The 22,178-nt window shown below is 43.0% G+C and overlaps 1 protein-coding gene across 2 annotated transcripts in view; it reads left to right on the plus strand.

The window, feature by feature from the left end:
- CFAP251 (cilia and flagella associated protein 251) overlaps positions 1-22,178 on the plus strand; it is a 62,044-nt gene that overhangs the window by 11,929 nt on the left and 27,937 nt on the right. For both annotated transcript variants that reach the window (XM_066603294.1, XM_066603295.1), the window contains exons 6-12: positions 2,267-2,375; positions 2,468-2,548; positions 4,863-4,940; positions 6,251-6,295; positions 14,327-14,544; positions 15,415-15,609; positions 16,676-16,926. In XM_066603294.1, coding sequence (XP_066459391.1) covers positions 2,267-2,375; positions 2,468-2,548; positions 4,863-4,940; positions 6,251-6,295; positions 14,327-14,544; positions 15,415-15,609; positions 16,676-16,926 — 977 coding nt within the window. The remainder of the gene's footprint in view (positions 1-2,266; positions 2,376-2,467; positions 2,549-4,862; positions 4,941-6,250; positions 6,296-14,326; positions 14,545-15,414; positions 15,610-16,675; positions 16,927-22,178) is intronic.

Raw genomic sequence — 22,178 nt, forward strand, 5'->3', positions numbered from 1 at the left:
ATACGTCCGTTCCTAACCACGGACACGCTAAAGACGCTCGTGGTTGCGCTCATCCACTCCCGGCTCGACTACTGCAACTCGCTACTCATTGGCCTCCCCCGCACTAGACTCGCTCCGCTCCAATCCATACTAAATGCAGCAGCTAGACTCATTTTTCTATCCAGTCGTTATTCAGACGCCTCTGCATTATGCCAGTCGCTGCATTGGCTGCCCATCCACTGCAGAACTAAATTTAAACTCCTCTACCTCACTCACAAAGCTCTGCATGGCGCTGCGCCACCATACATCGCCTCCCTCCTGTCAGTACACCACCCAGCCCGCTCACTCCAATCGGCTAACACACTCAGACTAAACACCCGTGTAATACGAACCTCTCATGCTCGCCTACAGGACTTCACCAGAGCAGCACCCATCCTCTGGAACGCTCTCCCCCAAGGCATCCGGACAATTCCCGATGCACGAAATTTCAGACGTGCCTTAAAAACGCACCTCTTCAGGGAAGCATACCAAATCTCCTGACCTAGTCCCTCGCCCCTCCCTATGGTGCTCCACCCTGTTTGCCTTCTGATAAATGATCTGTACATAAAATTTCCTATTGCCTGTGTTCCCCACCCCCTGCACCTCCTGTACCACCCCCAACCCATTTGTGTCTAACCCAATGTACCTCACATTGTAATTGTTGTATTGTTTTGCATTTATCCATGCCTGAAAGCGCTGCGGAATAAGTTGGCGCTATACAAATAAAGATTATTATTATTATTACTCACTCGAGTAATGTGCCTTAGCGAGTATACTCGCTCATCTCTAGTACAGATGTGATCTTTTTTTTTCGAGGAATTTCACAGCATATTGCACATTTGTGCACATATTGAGTGTGCATTTACGCAAGTCTCAAAGACTTTTATGGGGCCCTTGGTGTGCAAATACGCAGGAAAATAGAGCAGGACTTATTTTTTGCGGATGCACGAAATGCACGTGCAAATCACACTTATAAAAAAAAACAGAAGCGGTTAAATCCCTGCTGAAAATTCACATAATAAATTGACATGTTGTGGATTTGGAATTCTCACTTCATGTCAATGGCATTGCAGATTCTGTGCGTATTTTTTCTTCACCATGTGAGGGCTCAGTCAGATAGGAGTTTTTATGTGCATATGTTACCTGCATTTGCGATCCGCATGTATTAAGAACCAATGCTTTTCAATGGCAGCGGTCATATGCCTGATATTTACCCGCGCACAGAAATGCGCAGCGGTAAACATAGGGCAGCGAATTTTAAAACACAGGTAATCTCGGCATCCGTCTTTTTAAAATGTGAAACCACTAGGTGCTGTCGCATCCAGGGGTTTCACCTTGTGCTCAACGAGGCCAACAGCAGCAGTGCTGACTTCATTGAGAACATACAGTGAAGGTCGCGATCCTCTGGCACAGCTGTGACAGCTGTGGCACAGGAGCACGATGTTCTCTCATTGAATTCAATGAAGCCGACAGTGGGCTGCCGGCAAGTCCTGCAGTGATTTTCGGGGAAAGGCTATAAATATAAGCCCTTCCCTGAAAATCATCCCTAAAATGTGTAAAAAAAATCCTCTGACAGCTGTGGCAGAGGATTTCTTCATCTCCGCGGGGAGTCCCATTGTCACTGGACACTGTGACAATGCTGCACCACCTGCTGGACCACCGCTGCTGCCGCCGGCCCCAATGACCAAAGGTGAAACCCCAAGATGTGAAAGCATCCAGGGGTTTCACATCCAAGGATTGCGGGCAGCACACTTTATGTGCGCAAAAACGCAGCCAAGTGCGTTTTTTTCTGCATGACACCTGCTTAGGTCACGCAAATTTTTTTGGCGTGCATTTTTGTGAACATAAAAATGCCCGTCTGACTGAGCCCTAAATGAGATTTGTTGAAGTCTCATCCATATGGCTTGTTCTGTAAATGCTGCAGAATTGCTGAGTGGAAATTCTCCAGCGTTTATATGATGCTAAACATACTTTTGTACTTCTTTGTTTTTATCCATTCCCGGTCTTTGTTAAAAAAAAAGACTACATCAAATAGAGAGTGGATCCCAGGATCAGTGATACAATGTATTTATAAACTTTTTATGTGCTAATTGCAAATAGGATCTGTAAATAAATAGCTTTATAGTTTAAGCAGACCTTATATACTGTAGGTTTAGTGATAGTATCAAAACTAGTTCATGATTATATACTTTTCCTCATACACACATATATTGTACAGCTGATATATGTTAATGTTATTCCTTTGCAGAATTCCTGTTCACACCATATTTCAAAGTCATCCTAATGGGGGAGTAATTGCAATAACTATGTCACATAATGCCAAGTACTTGGCAACTATTGGAGGAGGTACAGTTCAGGTAGCTATACATTATTTAGTTGTATACCATTATATTAATGTATAGCAGTTTATTTATGCATTCGTTAGCTGATACAGGTTTTCCGTTTTTAGAAAGTTTGCATCTGGGACTGGACAACAGGTTCTGAAACACCCATTTGTACAGCTGAGCTAAATGCACAATTTGGTTTACAGGTAAGCCCTACATTTGACATTGTATTCTTTATTTTTAAAGGGGCTGTCCAGGAATGGTATACAATGACTGTCTGTGAAAACCTGTCTTAGGACCGGAGAATTCATGTTCAACCCAGCGGAGGAAAAGGAGGGGGGCATGGGGGGGGGGCTCCAGATGGGGTGGAGCCTAACAGTATACTGACAGGAGAATGCATGTGCATCTGATTTTAAATATTATGCCATTTTCTTAATGAAGATCTATCATGGGATAATGTCAACGGAGCTGGCTGTATCCCCAGTATTTTTTTTTCTTTAAATTAATTTTTTATTGAATTTTCATGCAATATATGGTAACAAACATAGAAAAAAACGCCAGTAATTGGAAAGAGGGTAGGAAAGAAGGGGAACAGAGGAGAACAGAGGAGAAAATGAGGTCATTACAATAAGAAAACATATCAGTTCTTCATGAAAATACTGAAAGACAACTCACTAGTCAATATATGGTGAAGGAAGGTGGACTAAAACCATGCAGGTCTATAAAAATGAGACAGCGCACTCCGGAGAAAGATAAAGCCTGTGGCCTTTAACTCTGAGAGTGACGATGAGTCAGTTTGTGAGAACTCCATCCAGGTCCTTCACATTCGACAATATCTAGCTCTAGCCGCTGGTGTTGAAGCTATGAGGTTCTCCATGCTGTCTAACACAAAGACTTCAGCAAACTATTACTCTAGAGATGGAGAGTCTTGGCTTTTGCAATGACGTTGGAGTTCATTTTTGGCTGCTTGAAGTAAAAAACTTGCCAAGGGTCTTTCATACTGGAGTGGGCAGTGGGGATCATAAACAGAAGGCTTGCTTCAGAATATTTGGGAATATTGATTCCTGTCATCTTTGAAGGGAAATTTAGGACCTCAGACTAAAATCTATCGTTCCTTTCTCTTCCCCACATCCCCAGCAAGTGTCCAGGACCTCTGGGAACTGATGATAGAGAACGACAGGTACCCTGTACCAGCGTGGCGTATTCTTAAAGGAGGTTTCTTAGGCTTTGGTAGCTATAAGGGTTTTGTGTGAACAATGATCCCGGCTATTAACCTTTTAAATGCCACTGTCAGTTCTAACAGCAGTATTTAAAACCCTCAATCCAAGTTTAGATATCTTAAATGGCTCCCACGCGATGCAATCATGAAGTTCCGTTCATGGCTTGGTAGAATGCCTGTTAGATTGTGGCATAATGGTATACTATGGTATTACATTATACTACATGAGTGATCAAACGATTGCGCCTTTTTTTCATCCCATCTCCAAGAAAAAATTCAATAAAAAGCGATCAAAAGATTGTATGTACTCCAATAGAAATTACATGACATCCTGAAAAAAATGAGCCCTCATACTACTATGTTGATGAAAAAATAAAACAGTTATGGCCGTCAGAAGATGGAGGCAGAAAATAATTTTATTTTTCCCCCGAAGATATTTTACAGCAAAAAAAATATCCATTTGGTATCTTCAAAAATCGCAGTAACCCAGAAAATAAAGTCCAGGTCCTCGACCAGAGGGGCATGGCCTACCATTGCGGCCATCAACTGCCTATAACAGTGGTTGCAAGCTGGTCTCTGCAAGGGTGAACACTGTACCGATACCCCTTTACATAGACATACATTGAGAGCCAGACATCAGATGAGCTTTTCCTGGCGAACTGAGATGGGTATTAAAAAAAAGGAGAGATAAGAGTCAGCGGAGCGATGCAGCCACCCTTCCTGACTTTATCCCACAACAGATCCTCTTTAAGATGCATTGCTGATATGAATGTTAGCTCTAATAATGTAAATGTGAAATATAGCCACCAGAAGCTACTAAAGAAGTTCTGTCTCTGACAACAGCCTGTGTTCTGTGCTTACTCCAAAGAGACAGAGTTCTGAGACCAGTGACAAGGCTGGAGCAGCAGTGGTTGGGCTCCATTGTATGTCAGGAGAACAAAGTCATCAAATCCATTGATTGATCTTCAGTAAACTTATGAACAAACTCATGTTTTGGGGCATCAGTGTGGTCAACACTTTGTGCAGTGTATATGTTTGAATTAGTAAAAATAAAAAGTACACTTTTCTTTGAGAGTGTAGGTAGGATCACAAACAGGGATGTAACTATAGAAGATGCAGGGGATGCGGTTGCACCCGGGCCCAGGAGCCTTAGGGGGCCCATAAGGCCTCTCTTCTCCATATAGGGAGCCCAGTACTATGAATAAAGGATTATAGTTGGGGGCTCTGTTACAGGTTTTACATTAGGGCCCAGAAGCTTCAATGTGGAGCTTTACAATTTAAAACATTTTCTGTTTCTTCAGAATTACATTCTATTTAATCCTGAAGATGAGACACAACTGATCACCAACAGCGAAACACAAGTCATATTTTATTCTTGGGTAAGTAAGGCTTTGAGTGTTTCGTGTTTCTCTCTGGTCATTTAGACTAGGTTTGTATTTGGTAAGGAATGGGTTGTGGTAAAATCCTGGGAGGGGGAAATTTGTGCAAATTTTTCCACCATAAGAAATCAGACATTGCACATGAGTTGTAGTAAAGCCCAATTTGACTATAACTGGCCATGCAACCCATAGCCAGATCGTACACTACAAAAGTTGCAGTAACGCAGAACAATTATAGTTTAAAAAAATAAAAATAAATAAATAAATCGATCACAGTGGGCACAGCTAACGATCGAACAATTATCGTTCATTTCATGCAAGCATGAAAATCATTGTTTGTTCATTTGCTAATCATTCAGTTTAAATACCAATCGTTCAGTTGTTCTCATTTACTGGTACAGTGAATATGAACAATATTGCGAATAAACGACAGATTGTATAAACAGACTGCACAAGCGAACTCTGTCATAGTTTTGTGTAAAAGCAACCTAACTCTACCAAGTTATGTGTCTGCATTGAGACATAATACCACATTATGATGGTTGTTCAATCTTGATCAATAGTGTTCATTTTTGTGACAACACAAATTGAAGCTAACCATAAGTGTACTGAGGGATTTATGAAAGTATGATGGATGCCCAAAGTATCTAAATTATTGTTTGCACAAGGAATGTGAAGAAATTAGATGTACTGGTTTCAGGCACTGGGGTGGAGCCTCAGGTGTAACAGCGGCAGGTATGAAGAGTAGTCGCAGGAGAGCCAGGAGTCAGCAACAGGAGGTGTCAGTTTGCAGTACAAATGGATGAGGCTGGTAGCGTAGTCAAAAGGGAAGTCAGAGGTCAGCAGCAAGAGGTCTCGATGTGCAGCACAAATGAATGAGGTGGGTAGCGTAGTCAGAAGGGAAGCCAGAAGTAGGTATCAGGAGGTCTTGTAGTAATAGTAGTGAGCAGGCAGAAGTGAAGCTTGACAAAATGCTGTGGAGCAGAATAATCACGCAATGAAGGAGATATAAGGGACAGGTTTATATAGCAAGTCTAATCAGAGACAGAGGCGGGGTCAGGACCAGGAGGCAGGAATTGGATAACCGGGATCATGGAACAAGGCTGAAAGTCATGCAGTGGAACTGTCCACAGGCTGGATAGCTCAACAGGGAGAGCCAGGAGGTCTCAGGTTCAATTCCTGACATTAGAGCTGGAAACTTATTGGCTGCTACTTGCAATTGTACCTTCTTCCCTTGTACTATTTGTGGTAAGGCACAAGAGACTAATTCATTGTATTTGTTGATTTTTTTCTCAATTTTTTTTTAACAGGATAATAGCACCCTGGAATATGTTGCACCTCCATTAAATGATAAGGTTAGTTCATTTGCTTTAAAATTTTATGGTAACAAAAATACCTGAAAATAGAGACTAGTTCTTGCGGACCCAAAGTCCAGTTTCTATACAAGTGATACAGAGTTCAGTTCCTCATGAGCTATTACTATTGGGTGCTGTACCTAGGGTAGCTGTCTTTTCCACCAAAAAAGAATGGCCAGGTTTACATGGGTAAAAAGTGGGTACAGTTTTGGGGGTCTGGCTTTTTATTGCTGTCTGAACGTTATTCATTGTTTGTCTACAATTTTTAAAATTATTTTTGTAAGGGAATAAAATTAACTTTATAACACATAAGGGAGAAAAAAAGGCTCACTCACACTACTAATGTGCCTTAGGGTGGCTTTACATGAGACAATTATGGTCTGAAGAGTCGCTCAACTAAAGGCCCTTTTACACACAAATATAATTGCTCAAACTACGAAAGATTGAACAAAATTCAAGCGAGCTGTCGAGATTTTTGAATAATAATTTCTGCAATCATCTGTGTTTTCCTCCACAAGTTGTTTGCTCAGCTGGGCGTGTGTTTAGGTGATTGTTATTGCATAAACATTTCGCCCAGCTGAGCAAACATCTGACCAACACATTCCATTGTTCTCCTCCAGGCTGAGGAAACATTGCAATAATTGAATATGCAAAGCAAAACAAAGCCATCACTTGCTCCCTGGAAACACTGGAGGAACTGCATTCAAACTGAAAGAATTTCCAGCAAGCAAACGATGGATTTTATGCCAGCCTAAAAACTTTGGCCAACAATAATTGAACGAATAGTGAATGACTGCCCGGGTTTACATGTAACGCTTATCGTTCATTTTGAACGATAATTTAAAATTTGAATGAATTTTGAGCGACAATCGTTGCGTGTAAAAGGGCCTTAAGTTGTTAATGTATGAACGACAAAGTTATTGGCTGGTCATTGAAAGACAAATGATTGTCTGTTTACACTAGATGATAATTAATCAACCAGCTTCTACAGTGGCCTATAATCCTCCTTCCAGAGTATAAAGGGCTCATACAAACCTCTAGATAAACACATAAAGCCTAATATCCCTCCACCCTCATACAAAATTTCCCTTTTGCTGATTAGTGGTGCACATGGCTGTTACTTGAGCTGATGGGCTTTCTTTCAATATGAGTTTCAGCTCAGCAAAAAGGACACTCTTAGCTGCCCACTGTAACAGCTACTATTGCCGCTGTAAATGAAAGGGGTATTCTGAGATAATTAATTTAAGTTGCCCATGACTGAAAATAATAAAAGAGGCTACTTTAACCCATCACAGGTCCCTTCAACTCTAGCGCCGCCTCTTCGTTCTTCCTGCCAGCGCTATGTTTACAGGCTATAGTCAGCCTGTTGATGAGATGTCCCAGCCTACTACAGCCAATCACAGACTTTAGCAGTTACCGCTGAAGTTTTTGATTGACTGCAGCAGCCTGTTAAATTGTAACCCTTTGTCTATTCTGTGTCATGACTGATTCTACATTATTTTAAGCCACTTCTTTGTCTGCCCAGTAGTCCACAATTCGATGCTTTCTACCATGTATTTAAAGGGAACTTGTTAGGTTAAACATGATGTCCAAACTGCAGGAAGCATGTTAAAGAGCAGGAGGAGCTGAGCACATAGATATATAGTGAGCAGATTCAGTATAAGGGTAGGTACACAGTACCCATGTGTGTCAGTTGCCAACTCGCATCAGACAGCACATGGACACAAGTGTGTGTACTGTCCGATTTCTGCTGAGGCAGCACTTTGACATGCATTGGCATGTCCTATTTCTCATCCAGGAAATAAAGAGGAATAGGACATGCCATCAGTTTTTTCATGCAGACTGTGGATTAAAGGGGTCCAAAGAAGGGCAACTAAATTAATAAACGGAATGAGAGAACTGGAATACCCAGAGATGCTACCAAAATACAAGAATTATTTTCTTACCGATAATTCCTTTTCCATGAGTCCATCATAACAGATGGACATGGAGGTTGCCCCGCCTGTGCTCGTTGGGACAGGAAGAAGGAAAGTTCTTAAGGCCACCTCGCATATCCATCTCCAGTGACTTTTAAATCATCACAACGGAACTGTGGCCTCAATCATTCTTGCTGAAAAATAGATCAATAACATGTTATGGTCATACGTATAATCGTAGAAAAAAAAAACGTTTCTTTCTTTTCTCTTTTTTTTTGGGTGGGAAAGTATGTGCTGTCATGATGGACTCATGGAAAAGGAATTATCGGTAAGAAAATAATTCTTGTATTTCCGTAGCATCCATCCTGACAGCACACATGGAGGTAATACCAGATCACCATTACCCTAGGAATGGGCTACTGCCTGGAGGACTTTATGTCTGAAGGCCAGCTTTGAGTTAGAATGAAGATCTACTCGATAATGTTTTGTAAACATATGCACGTTCGACCAAGTCGCCGCTTTACAGATCTGATCTGCTGACCCACTCCTGTGTTCGGCCCACGAGGAAGCATGGGCCCTAGTGAAGTGGGCCCTTATCCCTTCTGGAACTGGCAGGTCCCTAATCTTGCAGGACTCTTGGATAGCTAGCTTGATACATCTCGCTATAGTATCTTTTTTTATGCCGCTCTACCCTTGTTGGGACCTTGAAACTGTAGGAAAGAATTTCCCAATTGGCGAAACGACTGGGAAGTTTGTGGGTAACCTACTATAGCCCGACGTACACCTAAGTTATGTAAGCGTTGCTCTTTTTTATTTCTAAAATTTCGGCAAAAAGAAGGTAGGATTATCTCCTGCTGTATGTGGAAAGATGAAACAACCTTTGGGAGGAAATCCGGAGAGGTTCTAAATATTACCCGGTCGTCTAGAATTTTTAGATATGGTTTCTTACAGCATAACGCCTGCAATTCCCCAATTCTTCTAGTGCATGTTATGGCAACTAGAAAAGCAACTTTTATAGATAAGTTTTTTTATTGAAATTTCATGAATGGGCTCAAAAGGGGGATCGCATAATCCCTTTGAGTACAATGTTGAGGTCCCAAGAGGGGACCAAATTTCTCACAAATAGTTTCATCCTATTCGCTCCTTTCAAAAACCTTTTGATCTATTTGTTCTCGGTAAGAGGAACATCAAATAGTGAACTAAGGGCCGTTACTTGGACTCGCAAGGTCCTTGGACTAAGTCCCTTATCTAATCCCGACTGAAAAAAATCTAGGATTTTAGAGTAATCTGGTTTATCCATATCTGGACAATCGGGTCTGTACCATACATAAAATCTATCCCAGATCCTGGATTAGATCTTTGAGGCAACGGATTTACGGCTTTTAATAGTGAATCAATTACCTTTTGAGAAAACCCCTGTGTTTTTAGTCTTTGCCTCTCAATAGCCAGGCTGTCAATCGAAGCCACTGGATTTTCTGGAAAAATACTGGACCTTGAGATAGGAGGTCCTCCATGAAAGGCAACGTTATGGGGGGGTTGTATCGCCAAAGAGGTTAGCATTGGGAACCATGGTCTCTTTGTCCAGGTTAGAGCGATCACAATTACCATGGTTCGGCTTGTTTGTATTTTTTGTAGACAACGAGAAATTAATGGGAGAGGAGGGAAGGCGTATGCCAAAGTCATGTTCCAGTTCTGAGAAAGGGCGTCTAGTGCCATCGGATGATCTGCAGATTTTAGCGAAAATAATTTTTGGCATTTTGAGTTTTTCCTCTCGGCAAACAGATCGACTTGTGGCTGGCCCCATTGCTTCGTGAGATGATAGAAAACGTCTGTATTGAGGGCCCAATTCCCTGGGTCCAGCTTTTTCCGGTTTAGGAAATCTGTTACCTGGTTTAAGGACCCCTTTAAGTGGACCGCTGATACTGACAGGACGTTGTTCTCCGCCCAGGATAAAATTCTTTGTGCCATTCCCCGTAAGTGTGGATACCGGGTGCCTCCCTGGTGGCGGATAAAAGATATGGCAGTTATATTGTCAGACAACACCTTTATGTGTTTTCCTTCCAAAATACCTTCCGATCGGACTAATGCTTCCCAGATTGCCCTGAGCTCTTTATAATTTGATGACTAGGCGCTGACGTGGGTCGACCAGGCGCCCTGTAATATCAGCCACCTGGGCCCCCCAACCGGTTTTACTGGCAGCCGTGGTGACTGTTATACAGGGAGATGGTGCCCATCGTACCCCCTTCCTAAACCTGGGTGGTGATAACCACCGGTTTAATGTCTGCTTTATGCCACCTGATACTCTGAATTTATCCAAAGAGGCTTGACTCTTATCCCAAATCAACAAGATGGTTTGTTGGAGTACTCAAGAATGGAATTGTGCCCAGGAAACGGTGGGTATGCAAGATCTCATATGCCCCAGAATCTTCATTGCTTCTCTAATAGAAACATAATTTTTCTTTTTACATTTTTGGAAAGAATTTATAATGTGGGATATCTGGGAGGAACAAGACTTCGTTTACTGATTCTAGGAGTACCCCCAGAAAAATTTTCCTAGTATCGGGAAGCAAACTGGATTTTTAGAAGTTTACTATCCAGCCTAAGTACGAGAATAGACTGAGCGTTTGGTCTAAGTGAGACTGCATAGACTCTATATCCTTTGCTGTTAACAAAAAAAATCATCCAAATAGGGGATAATATTGATGCCTTTTCCACGTAAAAAACTAGGTTCAATCATGACCTTAGTGAATACCCTCGGGCAGAGGAAATGCCAAACGGCAAACAGACAAACTGAAAATGGAGGATACCCCCTCCTATCCTTACTGCAAACCTCAAACATTTTTGTCATGCGGCATGGATTGGTATGTGATAACAGGCGTCTCTTAAATCAATTGTGCACATAACATTAGACGGTCCTATTAACGGAACCGTAGATCTGATAGTCTCCATCTTGAAAGTAGAATTTTCAATAAAACTATTTAGTGACTTTAAATTAATAATAACCCTAAATGTTCCGCTAGATTTCGAGACTAAAAATAAAGTTTAATAGTAACCCTGACCTCGTTCATCTACGGGGACAGGTTTAATGGCATTTAATTTCAGTAAATTAATAATCCCTTCCTCTAATCGCTCTTGGAGAAAAGGTATTTGTGTCGGGGTGACTACATATCTTCTAGGGGGAATAGACGCTAGCTCTATCTTATATCCCGGCGTGATGACTTTCAGTACCCAGGGATTACCAGAAATCTGGCTCCATCTCCCTGGATACTGAGAGAATCTACCACCTCAATCTTTTTATCTGGGTTCGGCTTTAACGGAAAAGCCTCAGCTTTTACCTTTCTCTCGTTTCGGGTAGGACCATCTGCCCGATTTCCCTTTATTTCTTGTCCTGGGTTGTTCAGGCTCCTTCCGGAAGGATGGCGTTCTCCTCTGGAAAAAATTTGTTGGAAAACCTTTTTTCCCGTCTGCGGCTCTTTCTAGGATTTTATCCAGAATTGGTTCGAATAAATATTCTCCCTGAAAAGGGATCGTGCATAATCTGTTCTTGGCTACTTGTATGTCTACCTTCGGAACTGTCTGCCATAGAGTTATGTCTTCAGGTGCAAATAAGAGACGCTCTTTAAATTCCCTGGGAATGGCCTGACCTCTTTTAACTTTCTGCCATCATCTGTCACCATTTTCTTTAAATTTTTGTTTATTGGGAAATTTTTCTTTTGTCTGGTTCTAAGCCCCCCAAATATGCCATCCTGCACTGATCTTGCTTGAGGAACGTCTACGACTTCCATAGTATTTCGGACTGCGGTGATAATTTCATCCAAGTTCTGGTTGTAGAAGTAGTATTTGCTTTCATCGTCCTCTCCTCCGATTGGCGCTGAATAGAGATGAGCGAGCACCCAAATGCTCGGGTCTGCGTTATTTGAGTTGAGCTTTTTGTAAAATTCGAGAGCTCTACTCGAGTAACGAACCCCATTGACTACAATGGGAGACTCGAGCATTTTTGTATGTGGGACGCCGGGTCCCGAGCTTTTTTTTTTTTTCTTGGTTCGTGTGTGTTCTCTCCCTCTTTCTCTCCCTCTCTCTCTTCTGCCTACCAGACAAAAAATTTGGTAATGACGTGCGCTGCGACGTGGCGGGAGGGGGGGAGGGCCAAAACAGGCACGTCACAGCGGGGAGGAGCCAAAAACTGGGGCAGGGGTTGAACACTATTTGAGGCTCGTTCGAGTAACGAGCACCATCGAGTACGCTAATACTCGCACGAGCATCAAGCTCTGCAGAGTATGTTCGCTCAACTCTAGTGCTGAAGCTTCTGACAATTCATCCTCTGATTCGTCAAAGTCTGACGCTTCAGGGGAAGATATCACATATTCGCTAGTACGCGCTCTTTTCAATTGTCTGGAAGATCCCTGTTGTGGGTCAGATATCTGTTCTGACCATAAGGCCTGTACTTCTTCACAGACCATAGTATGGATCCCTTGTAGTAAATTTATTTATTTATTTTTTCATTTTAGAAGTACAGTCAGGGCAAATTGCTCTTTTGACATTCTCTTCCAATCTTTTTGCGCACAGGGTGCACCTTTTTATGTTTTTTTTTATCTCCCTTGATTTTTAATGCTTCCTCCTATAGTAGGAGAAGCTATTTTTACCAACATATCACAATGAAAAACACTTTCTTTTTGTGTGGACTACTTACATTTGACATAATCCCCTTATTGGCCTCTGCACTTTCCATATTGCCAGAAGGTGCAATGGAGTCCCAAACGCTGAGAAATCGATTTGAAGTTTGATTTTGCCGCCTTTTAGAGGGGAATTGCCGCGCCGCGCTTATCAGTGCGAGCCGGCCGCTGCTAGACGCCGGGACCTAGGCGCAAGGCACAGTAGTACCTGCCGCGGGACCCCTGGTCTCCTTACCGCTCCTGGATAGTGTCGGACGACAGGCTGCCGCTCTGAGGCTCCTACCCCCGGCTGGGAGAAAACCTGCGCCCGGTGAGTGGATCCTGCAGCTTTCCTTAGTGTCCGTCCTCCAGCACAGAGAAACTCCTTATGTGTCCGTTGGGACAGGAAAAAACACTGGAGATGGATATGGGAGGTGGCCTTAAGAACTCTCCTTCTTCCTGTCCCAATGAGCACAGGCGGGGCAACCTCCATGTGTGCTGTCAGGATGGATGCTATGGAAATTGGGATTATTCACCCTGGAAAAAAGACGGTTAAGAGGCGACCAAGTAACTATGTATAAATATATTAGGGAACAATACAAGGATCTCTCCTATGATCTGTTTATACCCAGGACTGCGACGATAACAAGAGGGCTACGTCTAGAAGGAAGTAGGTTTCATCACCAACACAGAAAGGGGTTCTTTACTGTAAGAGCAATGAGACTGTTGAACTCTCTGCCTGAGGACGTGGTGATGGCAAAATCGATAGAGGTGTTTAAGAGGGGACTAGACGTCTTTTTAGAGCGCTATGATACTACAGGATATAGACATTAGGTGGCCAGCAAGGTTGTTGATCCGGGTCTTGGAGTTAGTTAGAACTCAAAGGTTGATCCAAGGATTATTCTGACTGCAATTATGGAGTTGGGAAGGAATTATTTCCTCCAAATGAGCTAAATTGGCAGCTGCTTCATTGTTTTTTTTTGCCTTCCTCTGGATCAACAAGGGGGAAGTAGAAACAGGCTGAACTAGATGAACATTGTCTTCATTCAGCCTAACATACTATGTATGTTACTATGTAACACGGACAACACACAGCCCTAAATACTCTAGGGTTCAGGAGGCATTATTTGTTGGAGTTATTCATTTAAATCCCTGCTCATTCTGAACTCAGAGGTCCAGTGGGCGGCAGATCAGCTATTGCTGCATGTGCCGTCACACACTGATAGCTCCGCCCATTGGACTGTTCAACTCAGAATGAGCAGGGATTTAAATGAATAGATTACAAGTTATACTGAATCTTTCCCCATAAATCTATATATCAGTCGGCTCAGTTCCTCCTGCTCTATAACATGATGCCTGCAGTTTGGAAAGCTTGTTCCAGCTGACACATTCCCTTTAACCTTGTTCTGCTACATTCTTGCATATTGTCTACTATTTTAATACTAAAATACACTTTTTTCCAGACGTTTAACAAAGCTGTGGGAGCTTTCAGCCAATCGGTTTTTGATTTCAGCAGTATAAGATCCTTGACAGCTACATCTGCAGGGAAACTGGTTGTCTGGGAGACCACCAATCCCCCATTGATCAGAACAAAGTCTTCCATAAAGCAACATAATAAGAAAGCTTTAAAGTTGATGCATCTGCAGAAAGATGCCATTACTGTGCTCACTACCCATGACAGGTAACGAATTAATTTACAAACACTCTATAGTAACTGCCTACATTCAGTGCCCATAACAGACACCCTGCCGTGGAGCTTTTGCAGAGTAATTTTAATTAAAAAATAGTTTGCAGTGTTTAAAGTGAGATTTCTTAACCTGGCATCTAATAATCCAGACTGTTGGATAATCTGCCACTTATTTACCACACAGAAGTGCAAGATAATATATAATTTAAAAAAATTAGACGTAGAAGACCAGATGATGATAGTAGTATAGTTTGTGTTAAATTAGTTTTCTGTGATTTTTTTTTTCTATTGATTCTTCAATGTATTATCAGTGGAAGTTTGACCCTCAGCACCATCACTGATGAATCGTGTCACTTGCAACATGTTTCACTGTTTATCCAAGTAAAGTGACCATTATCTGTATCTGCTATTGCAGCTCAGCCCCACTCAGCACTGCTGAATTCCCTTATGTCCTTCTATCAGCACAACCATAGGGTATTCCTGCGTCTGTGTACTGGTAGGACAGATGGAACTTTTAATGAAAGGAAACCTAATGTTGCTAGTCCCACCCCTCCCCCATCTAGTGCTGCCCATTACACACCTGCATTGGTCTTTTCTGTCCTGTGGACATGCTAGACAGACGTTTTATATACTTTTCTATTATGATCCAATATTCTAGAATGTCTGATAATTCTGCACCTATCACGTCCCACTGAGACCACATAAAATACATTTGAATGTATTGGATGTATGTATTGGGTTATTTAAATAGCCTTTTGGGCACAGAAGCAAATATAGGGGTTCTAGTAATTAAACACTGTCATTGTAGGCTTTTTGCTGTTACCTGAAGCTGTAACTTCTACATTACACCACATCTTTCTCCAGATATTATGTTACTGGTGATACTCGAGGACATGTGAAATTCTATGATCAACAACTGCAGCTTGCAAATTGGTACAGCCATCTCAATGTCACAACTATCCATTCCATATCATTCTCTAAATGCCCCCCTATAGCAGCAAGTGAGAAGACAATGTACCCTGAGGACTGTTCTATCAAGGGAGACCAGTTTGCTATCAGGTGAATTTTTCTCATCTACACACACTTAGCCTAAAGTAGGTTTTAATATTTGGTCCACTGGCGTAACTATAGGGGATGCGGTTGCACCCGGGCCCAGGAACCTTAGGGGGCACATAAGGCCTCTCTTCTACATATAGGGAGCCTAGTACTATGAATAAAGCATTATAGTTGGGGGCCCCGTTACAGTTTGTACATTCGGGCCCAGGAGCTTCAAATTACGCCTCTGATTTGGTCATTTCATGATGTATACTTTCTATAACATGAGTATAGTATATGTTTTTCTTCTAGAAGATGAGTATCAGTCTTGGTCATGTGAGGACACAGGTGCATGGCTCAACTGAATTTTAAGCACTGCAAATGTCTAAAGCCACTGTAATACTATGGGGTAAAAAAATACAAATTCAACCACTTTTTTCATGAAGGGAAGTTGTGGTAATGCAGTAATTTTTCTGCAACTTTTGAACAACGCTATGGAGCCTCAGCCTTCTCCTTATGCCCCATTTACACGCAACGATTACTGATCAAAATTCGCTCAAAAGCCATCGTTTGAGCGATAATCACTGTGTGTAAATGCTCCAATCTTTCACTCTTCGGCTGAACAATGATTTTTAGGTGAGCATAAAATCCATTGTGCAGACGGAGAGCTGATAGCAGGGACCGCAGGCTGTATTCCCCAAAAGGAGTGCTAATTACATTGTATTCAGCTTGCAGCCCCATGGCAGATCAAAGAAACTGTATGCAGAGAACAGACCACCTGCTGTTAGCGTATGGAGGCTAATTTACATGCAAATGATAAGCTGCTAATGGGCATTAGTGCTTATTAGCAGCTTATGCAAAATGATCGCTCAAACTGTCATTCTCCCTATTTTTTGAACGAATTTTGAGTGATCATCTTTGCGTGTAAATAGGTCTTTAGACTACTAGTGCTTGGGTTAATTGATAAGAATATTGTAACAGCATAGACCAATGCCATATGAATGCAATATAGGTTATTGTGAAGTATTTCTCCTTACTTATGAGAATAAGTGAACAACACAATTATTTAATCTCTCCATTTTTTTCTCAGCAATTTCATTGTATCCACATCAGAAGGAATGGTTCTACATGTGTTTACTGATGGTACAAAGCTGGAGAAGGTGCTGCAAGAACCCACGGAAGCTGTTCATGCACTTGCCTGTCACCCAAGCAAGACCCAGATTGCTGTTGGAAGTTATAATGGAATTTTAAAGGTGTGGGATTACAAAGATCGAAAAAGCTTCATTAGCAGGATATTTGGAAAGGAAAAATCCTTACATTGCCTTGCTTATGACCCTAAAGGTGAGTATACCTTAAGTACGGTATATATACATATTGACTGATGACCACTCATTAGTTATATTTATAGACAAATGATAAAAAGGCACATATGTAGTGGTTGTGATCATTGCTGTATTTATAAAGCTGGTTTTATACACAACTTTTTTGTAAATAAAAACAGAAGGTTTTTAATGCCATTTTTAGGTATATTTTTTTTCCACCAGGGCAGGTATGCCCATTGCCCCCAATGTTTTTCCCATATGCTTCTCCACATAGGACTTGAAAATCCCAGAACAAAAATCAGTATGGAATGACATTAAATAAAAATGTGATTTTACTCAGTAAGAGAAACCAAGTAATCTTGTAGATATGATAGCTTTTAATGGCTAACAAAAATACATGATGTTATAGCCATAAAAAACACAAAAAAACATACATTTAAAAAAAAAAAGGATTTTTCATACCAGAAAACATAGCACCATAGTATGTAAGGCTGAAAAAAGACAAATGTCCATCCAGTTCTGTCTACTATGCTGTAATGAACTAAAGGAGGGCAAAAAAAATCCTATGAGGTGGCCAGTTTCCCTCCAAATCTGGTAATCAGAATTGGATCAACAATAGAGATGAGCGAGCATACTCGCTAAGGACAATTGCTCGAGCGAGCATTGTCCTTAGCGAGTACCTGCCCGCTCGGAAGAAAAGATTCGGGTGCTGGCGGGGGAGAGCAGGGGGGAACGGAGGGGAGATCTCACTCCCGCAACTCACCGCTCACCTGCGCTGGCACCCAAACCTTTTCTTCCGAGCGGGCAGGTACTCGCTAAGGACAATGCTTGCTCGAGAAATTGTCCTTAGCGAGTATGCTCGCTCATCTCTAATCAACAACCATTCTGAAGTAATCTAGTGACTATATAACATCTAATATTGTTACACTCAAGAAAGGCATCCAGGCCCGTCTTTTAGGGAGTTCACCATCACCATGTCCTCAGGCAGATAGTTCCATAGTCTCACTGCACTTACAGTAAAGAGCCCCCTTCTATGTTCACGTAGAAACCTTCGTTCTCGACTGTGTCATTGGGGGACACAGCTAAGACCTTGCGTACAGTTTCTGCCAGGAGTTGACTCCTCCTATCAGCTATACTTCTCATGAAGGCACACAGCTAAATCACTTTTATCTTAGTTTTGAGACAGACCTTCCTGCTGCAGGTCTTAAAGATCCTGGAGTTCTGTGGTCTCACAGGGTGACAGAGTACCCCTACGAATCTACTGAGGAGGGACACCAGGGTTGCCTCTAACTTTCCTGCTGCCTCCCTACTTTCTAAAGGCAGGGTGGCACAGAAACGCACTAACTCTTCTGTGACCCGCCAGCGAAGACAATCTCTTTTGGATCCCTGGGCTTCCCTTCCCCAGCAAAGGGAGGTGAGATGTAGCTGAGCATCAAGCTGGAGTTGATTGTATGGCATGGGGCTCCCCTATTCCTATCCCTTCTTTTCTCATCCATATTCTTGGACTTCCTCTCTATGCTACTCTGCGTCCCCAGAGGGAGAGCGGCCTGCATGAGCTGTTACCTGTGGGGAGAAAGTAATTTCTCTAAGGTGGTTTTCTTAAACTGCACCATGTTATGGGGACTTCCAGTTGTTTCTTCGGGCCCAGCGAATGCTCGGATCACTTCCAGTCACCACAATCTTGGATTTCTTGTCTGCGCTTTTTCATTCCCCTCCCCTTCCAGCCTGCTTACACCCCTTTGGTCACACACCCTTTTGGTTGCCCCGCCGTTTTCGGCCTGTCATCACTCGCGAGGAAGGGGCATTAGATTTGAAGCTCCTCAACCGCTACGTCAAAGTACATCAGTGTACAGTGTAAAGTGATTGCTTCTATGGAGCAAGGCGAATGTCTATCGTTGATAGTTATCAAAGACACTTATCTTCACATTTCGATTCATCAGTCCCACCAGCCCTTTCTTCGTTTTACAGTCCAGTTGCCTAACTATTCAGTCTGGCAGCAGCCCTCTCAGTATTCACAATAGTCCTATCAGCAGTTTTGACACTACTTCATTCTCGGGGAATAGTGGCAATCCCTTATCTGGATGACAAACTGATCAGGACTCCGTCCCTCGGGGCCAACAAGGAGAACTTCAAGATGGTGCTGAATACTCTTGGGTGATTCTAGTGGATCATTAATCATCCAATGTTGAATCCGATCCAGTCACGGCAGCCCATATTTCTCGGCCTACCCTGCAACACGGCTCGAAAGAAGCTGTAACTCCTAAGAGACAAGCTTGCTCTTCTTCAGCAATGTGTTCATCTTCTGCAGTTGTAAACTATCATCTATATCCTCCAAGGCATGAAGCTGCTGGGGCTCATCCTAGCCGCATTCGAGGCAGTACCATACCTGCAGTTTCACACTCGCCAAGTTTAACAAGCCATCCTAGCTTGCTGGAACAGATAGCGCTAATTCATTGCTTGGCCATTGATCCTCTCTCAGTTGGTCCATCGTCCCTGCCTCTGGTGGCTGCACAAGCATGACATTGTCCATGTACTGCGGATCTATTTTGCATGTAGAGAAACCTTCTGCCTTACAGATTCTCTCTTCATCATTCCTGATGGCCCCCATTGTGATCTGGCCGCCTCCAAGTCCACTCTTGCCCAATTAATCAGGCCAGCAATTATTGAGGCCTCTTGTGCCAAAGACAGGACTCCGCCCATTCACGTGGCGGCTCACCTGGATGCCTCCTGGGTAATATCCGATAGCTTCTGCTCTTCAGGTCTGCAAGTCTGCGACCTGGCTTTCACTTCATACCTTTACAAAGTTTTTTTAGAGTGCATACTTTTGCATTTTCTGATGCTGTTCTTGGTTGAAGGATTCTGCAGGCGTCAGTACCCTTATCGCATCAGAGGTACTTTTGGTCCACCTTTAAGGACTGCTTTTGAATGTCGCAAGGTCTTAATGACACAGTGAAGAGAACAGGATTTTTTGTTACTCATTAGGGATGAGCGAGTATACTCGCTAAGGCACTACTCGCTCGAGTAATGTGCCTTAGCCGAGTATCTCCCCGCTCGTCCCTAAAGATTTGGGGACCGGCGTGGGGTGGGGAGCTGCGGGGGAGAGCGGGGAGGAACGGAGGGGAGATCTCTCTCTCCCTCTCGCTCTCCCCTGCAACTCACCTGTCAGCTGCGACGGCCCCTGAATCTTTAGGGACGAGCAGGGAGATACTCGGCTAAGGTACATTACTCAAGCGAGTAGTGCCTTAGCGTGTATACTCGCTCATCCCTATTACTCATCATAAGATAATTTTCTTCGATGTTCGTTGTGGGACATAGCACCCACACATTGTTCGGGGGAACCATCCGTTTCTCTGTTCTGAGCTTCCCCCTTCACTTCTTTGTTTAGTTGTATGTTGTTTCCAAGTTATATATTCAGTTAGCCTGTGGGCTTTTCCTCTTCTACTACTTATATACAAACTGATTTAGCAGAGCAGTTAAAGGAGGGGTATAAGCTGGTAGAAGGAGTCAACTCTTCCTTTGCTTAGTGTCTGCCATCTAGTGGAAGGAGGTATACCCAAGATCTTAGCTGTGTCCCCCAATGACATACGAGAAAAGGTGAGTAACAAAAAGATCCTGTTTTCCTCTAGATGTAGAGCATGCCCCTTCTTACAGTCCTGGGTATTAATCGATATTGGGGGAGATCTCTGTATTGTCCCCTGATATATTTATTAGGTCATCCCTTAGCTAGCTTTTTCTAAATTAAATAAACCTAATTTTAATAACCTCTCTGGGTATTGTAGTCAACGCATCTCATGTATTACTTTAGTTGCCCACTTGAACTCGCACAAACTGTGATATGTCTTTCTTGACCAGTGCCCAAAACTGTACACAATATTTCATGTCTGGTCTGACTATGTAAGGGAGCCCTAACAATAACTGTCCTAGACATTGTGTACCCATCAAAATAGCATGTATGCAATCAACATGCTGTTATATTTCTGGTGGAAATTTTGGACAGTGGGGCCAGTGTAGTCAAATCTTTATGAGGACATTCATCCTAGCGTTATGCACCATTATTTGTTCTCATTTATCATCACCAGTCTGTTTTCCCTGTTAGTCTTGTCTAATGTCCTTGCCCATTATCTAGTACAATGTGCAGGTAATACAAGGGTGCCATGTGCTAAGAGAGGAATAAGTGACGCAATTTGTCAGTCTGTCACAGAATGGCACCCAAAGATCCAGAGGTTTAGGCCTCATGTCCCACAGGCAGGTCGTTTTCCGCGGGCGGGAGTCCGCAGCGGAATCCCACCCTGCCCGCGGCAAGAGGACACTGCTTACCTGTCCGGATCCTCTGGGTGGCTGTGTGGGTCCCTCCATCTTCTTCACTGTGGATGTGGGCAGGCGCTCTGCCGCACATGTGCAGTGGAGTTTTAATCTATTTATTTCTTAAATCTCCTGTTTTCCCGCGGCACGTCCGCAGTGTTAATTGCAGGTGTGCCTCAGATCGGATGGCTTCCATTGACTTTAATAGAAGCAGTCCATGCGGGACCCGCAAAAAAATGGAGCATGCTGCAATTTTTTCCAGCGCGTGCGATCCACAAATCAGGCAAAATGACATACACAGGTATTTAAAGGGGTTGTCTCGCGAAATCAAGTGGGGTTATACACTTCTGTATGGCCATATTAATGCACTTTGTAATATGCATCGTGCATTAAATATGAGCCATACAGAAGTTATTCACTTACCTGCTCCGTTGCTGGCGTCCCCGTCGCCATGGTGCCGTCTAACTTCGGTGTCTTCTTGCTTTTTTAGACGCGCTTGCGCAGATGGATCTTCTCCCTTCGGCTGGTCTCGGAAGCATCGGTGTTTTGGCTCCGCCCCCTTGTACGCGTCATCGCGTAGCTCCGCCCCATGACGTGTGCCGGTTCCAGCCTTCTTATTGGCTGGAATCGGCACGTGACGGGGGCGGAGCTACATGATGACGCGTACAAGGGGGCGGAGCCAAAACACTGATGCTTCCGAGACCAGCCGAAGGGAGAAGATCCATCTGCGCAAGCGCGTCTAAAAAAGCAAGAAGACACCGAAGTTAGACGGCACCATGGCGACGGGGACGCCAGCAACGGAGCAGGTAAGTGAATAACTTCTGTATGGCTCATATTTAATGCACGATGTATATTACAAAGTGCATTAATATGGCCATACAGAAGTGTATAACCCCACTTGCTGCCGTGAGACAACCCCTTTAATTACCTGCGGATGCCCAATGATTGTCTATGGGCTGATTGAACTGC

This window comes from Eleutherodactylus coqui, chromosome 5, assembly GCF_035609145.1.
Source record: "Eleutherodactylus coqui strain aEleCoq1 chromosome 5, aEleCoq1.hap1, whole genome shotgun sequence".
Taxonomy (NCBI): Eukaryota; Metazoa; Chordata; class Amphibia; order Anura; family Eleutherodactylidae; genus Eleutherodactylus; species Eleutherodactylus coqui.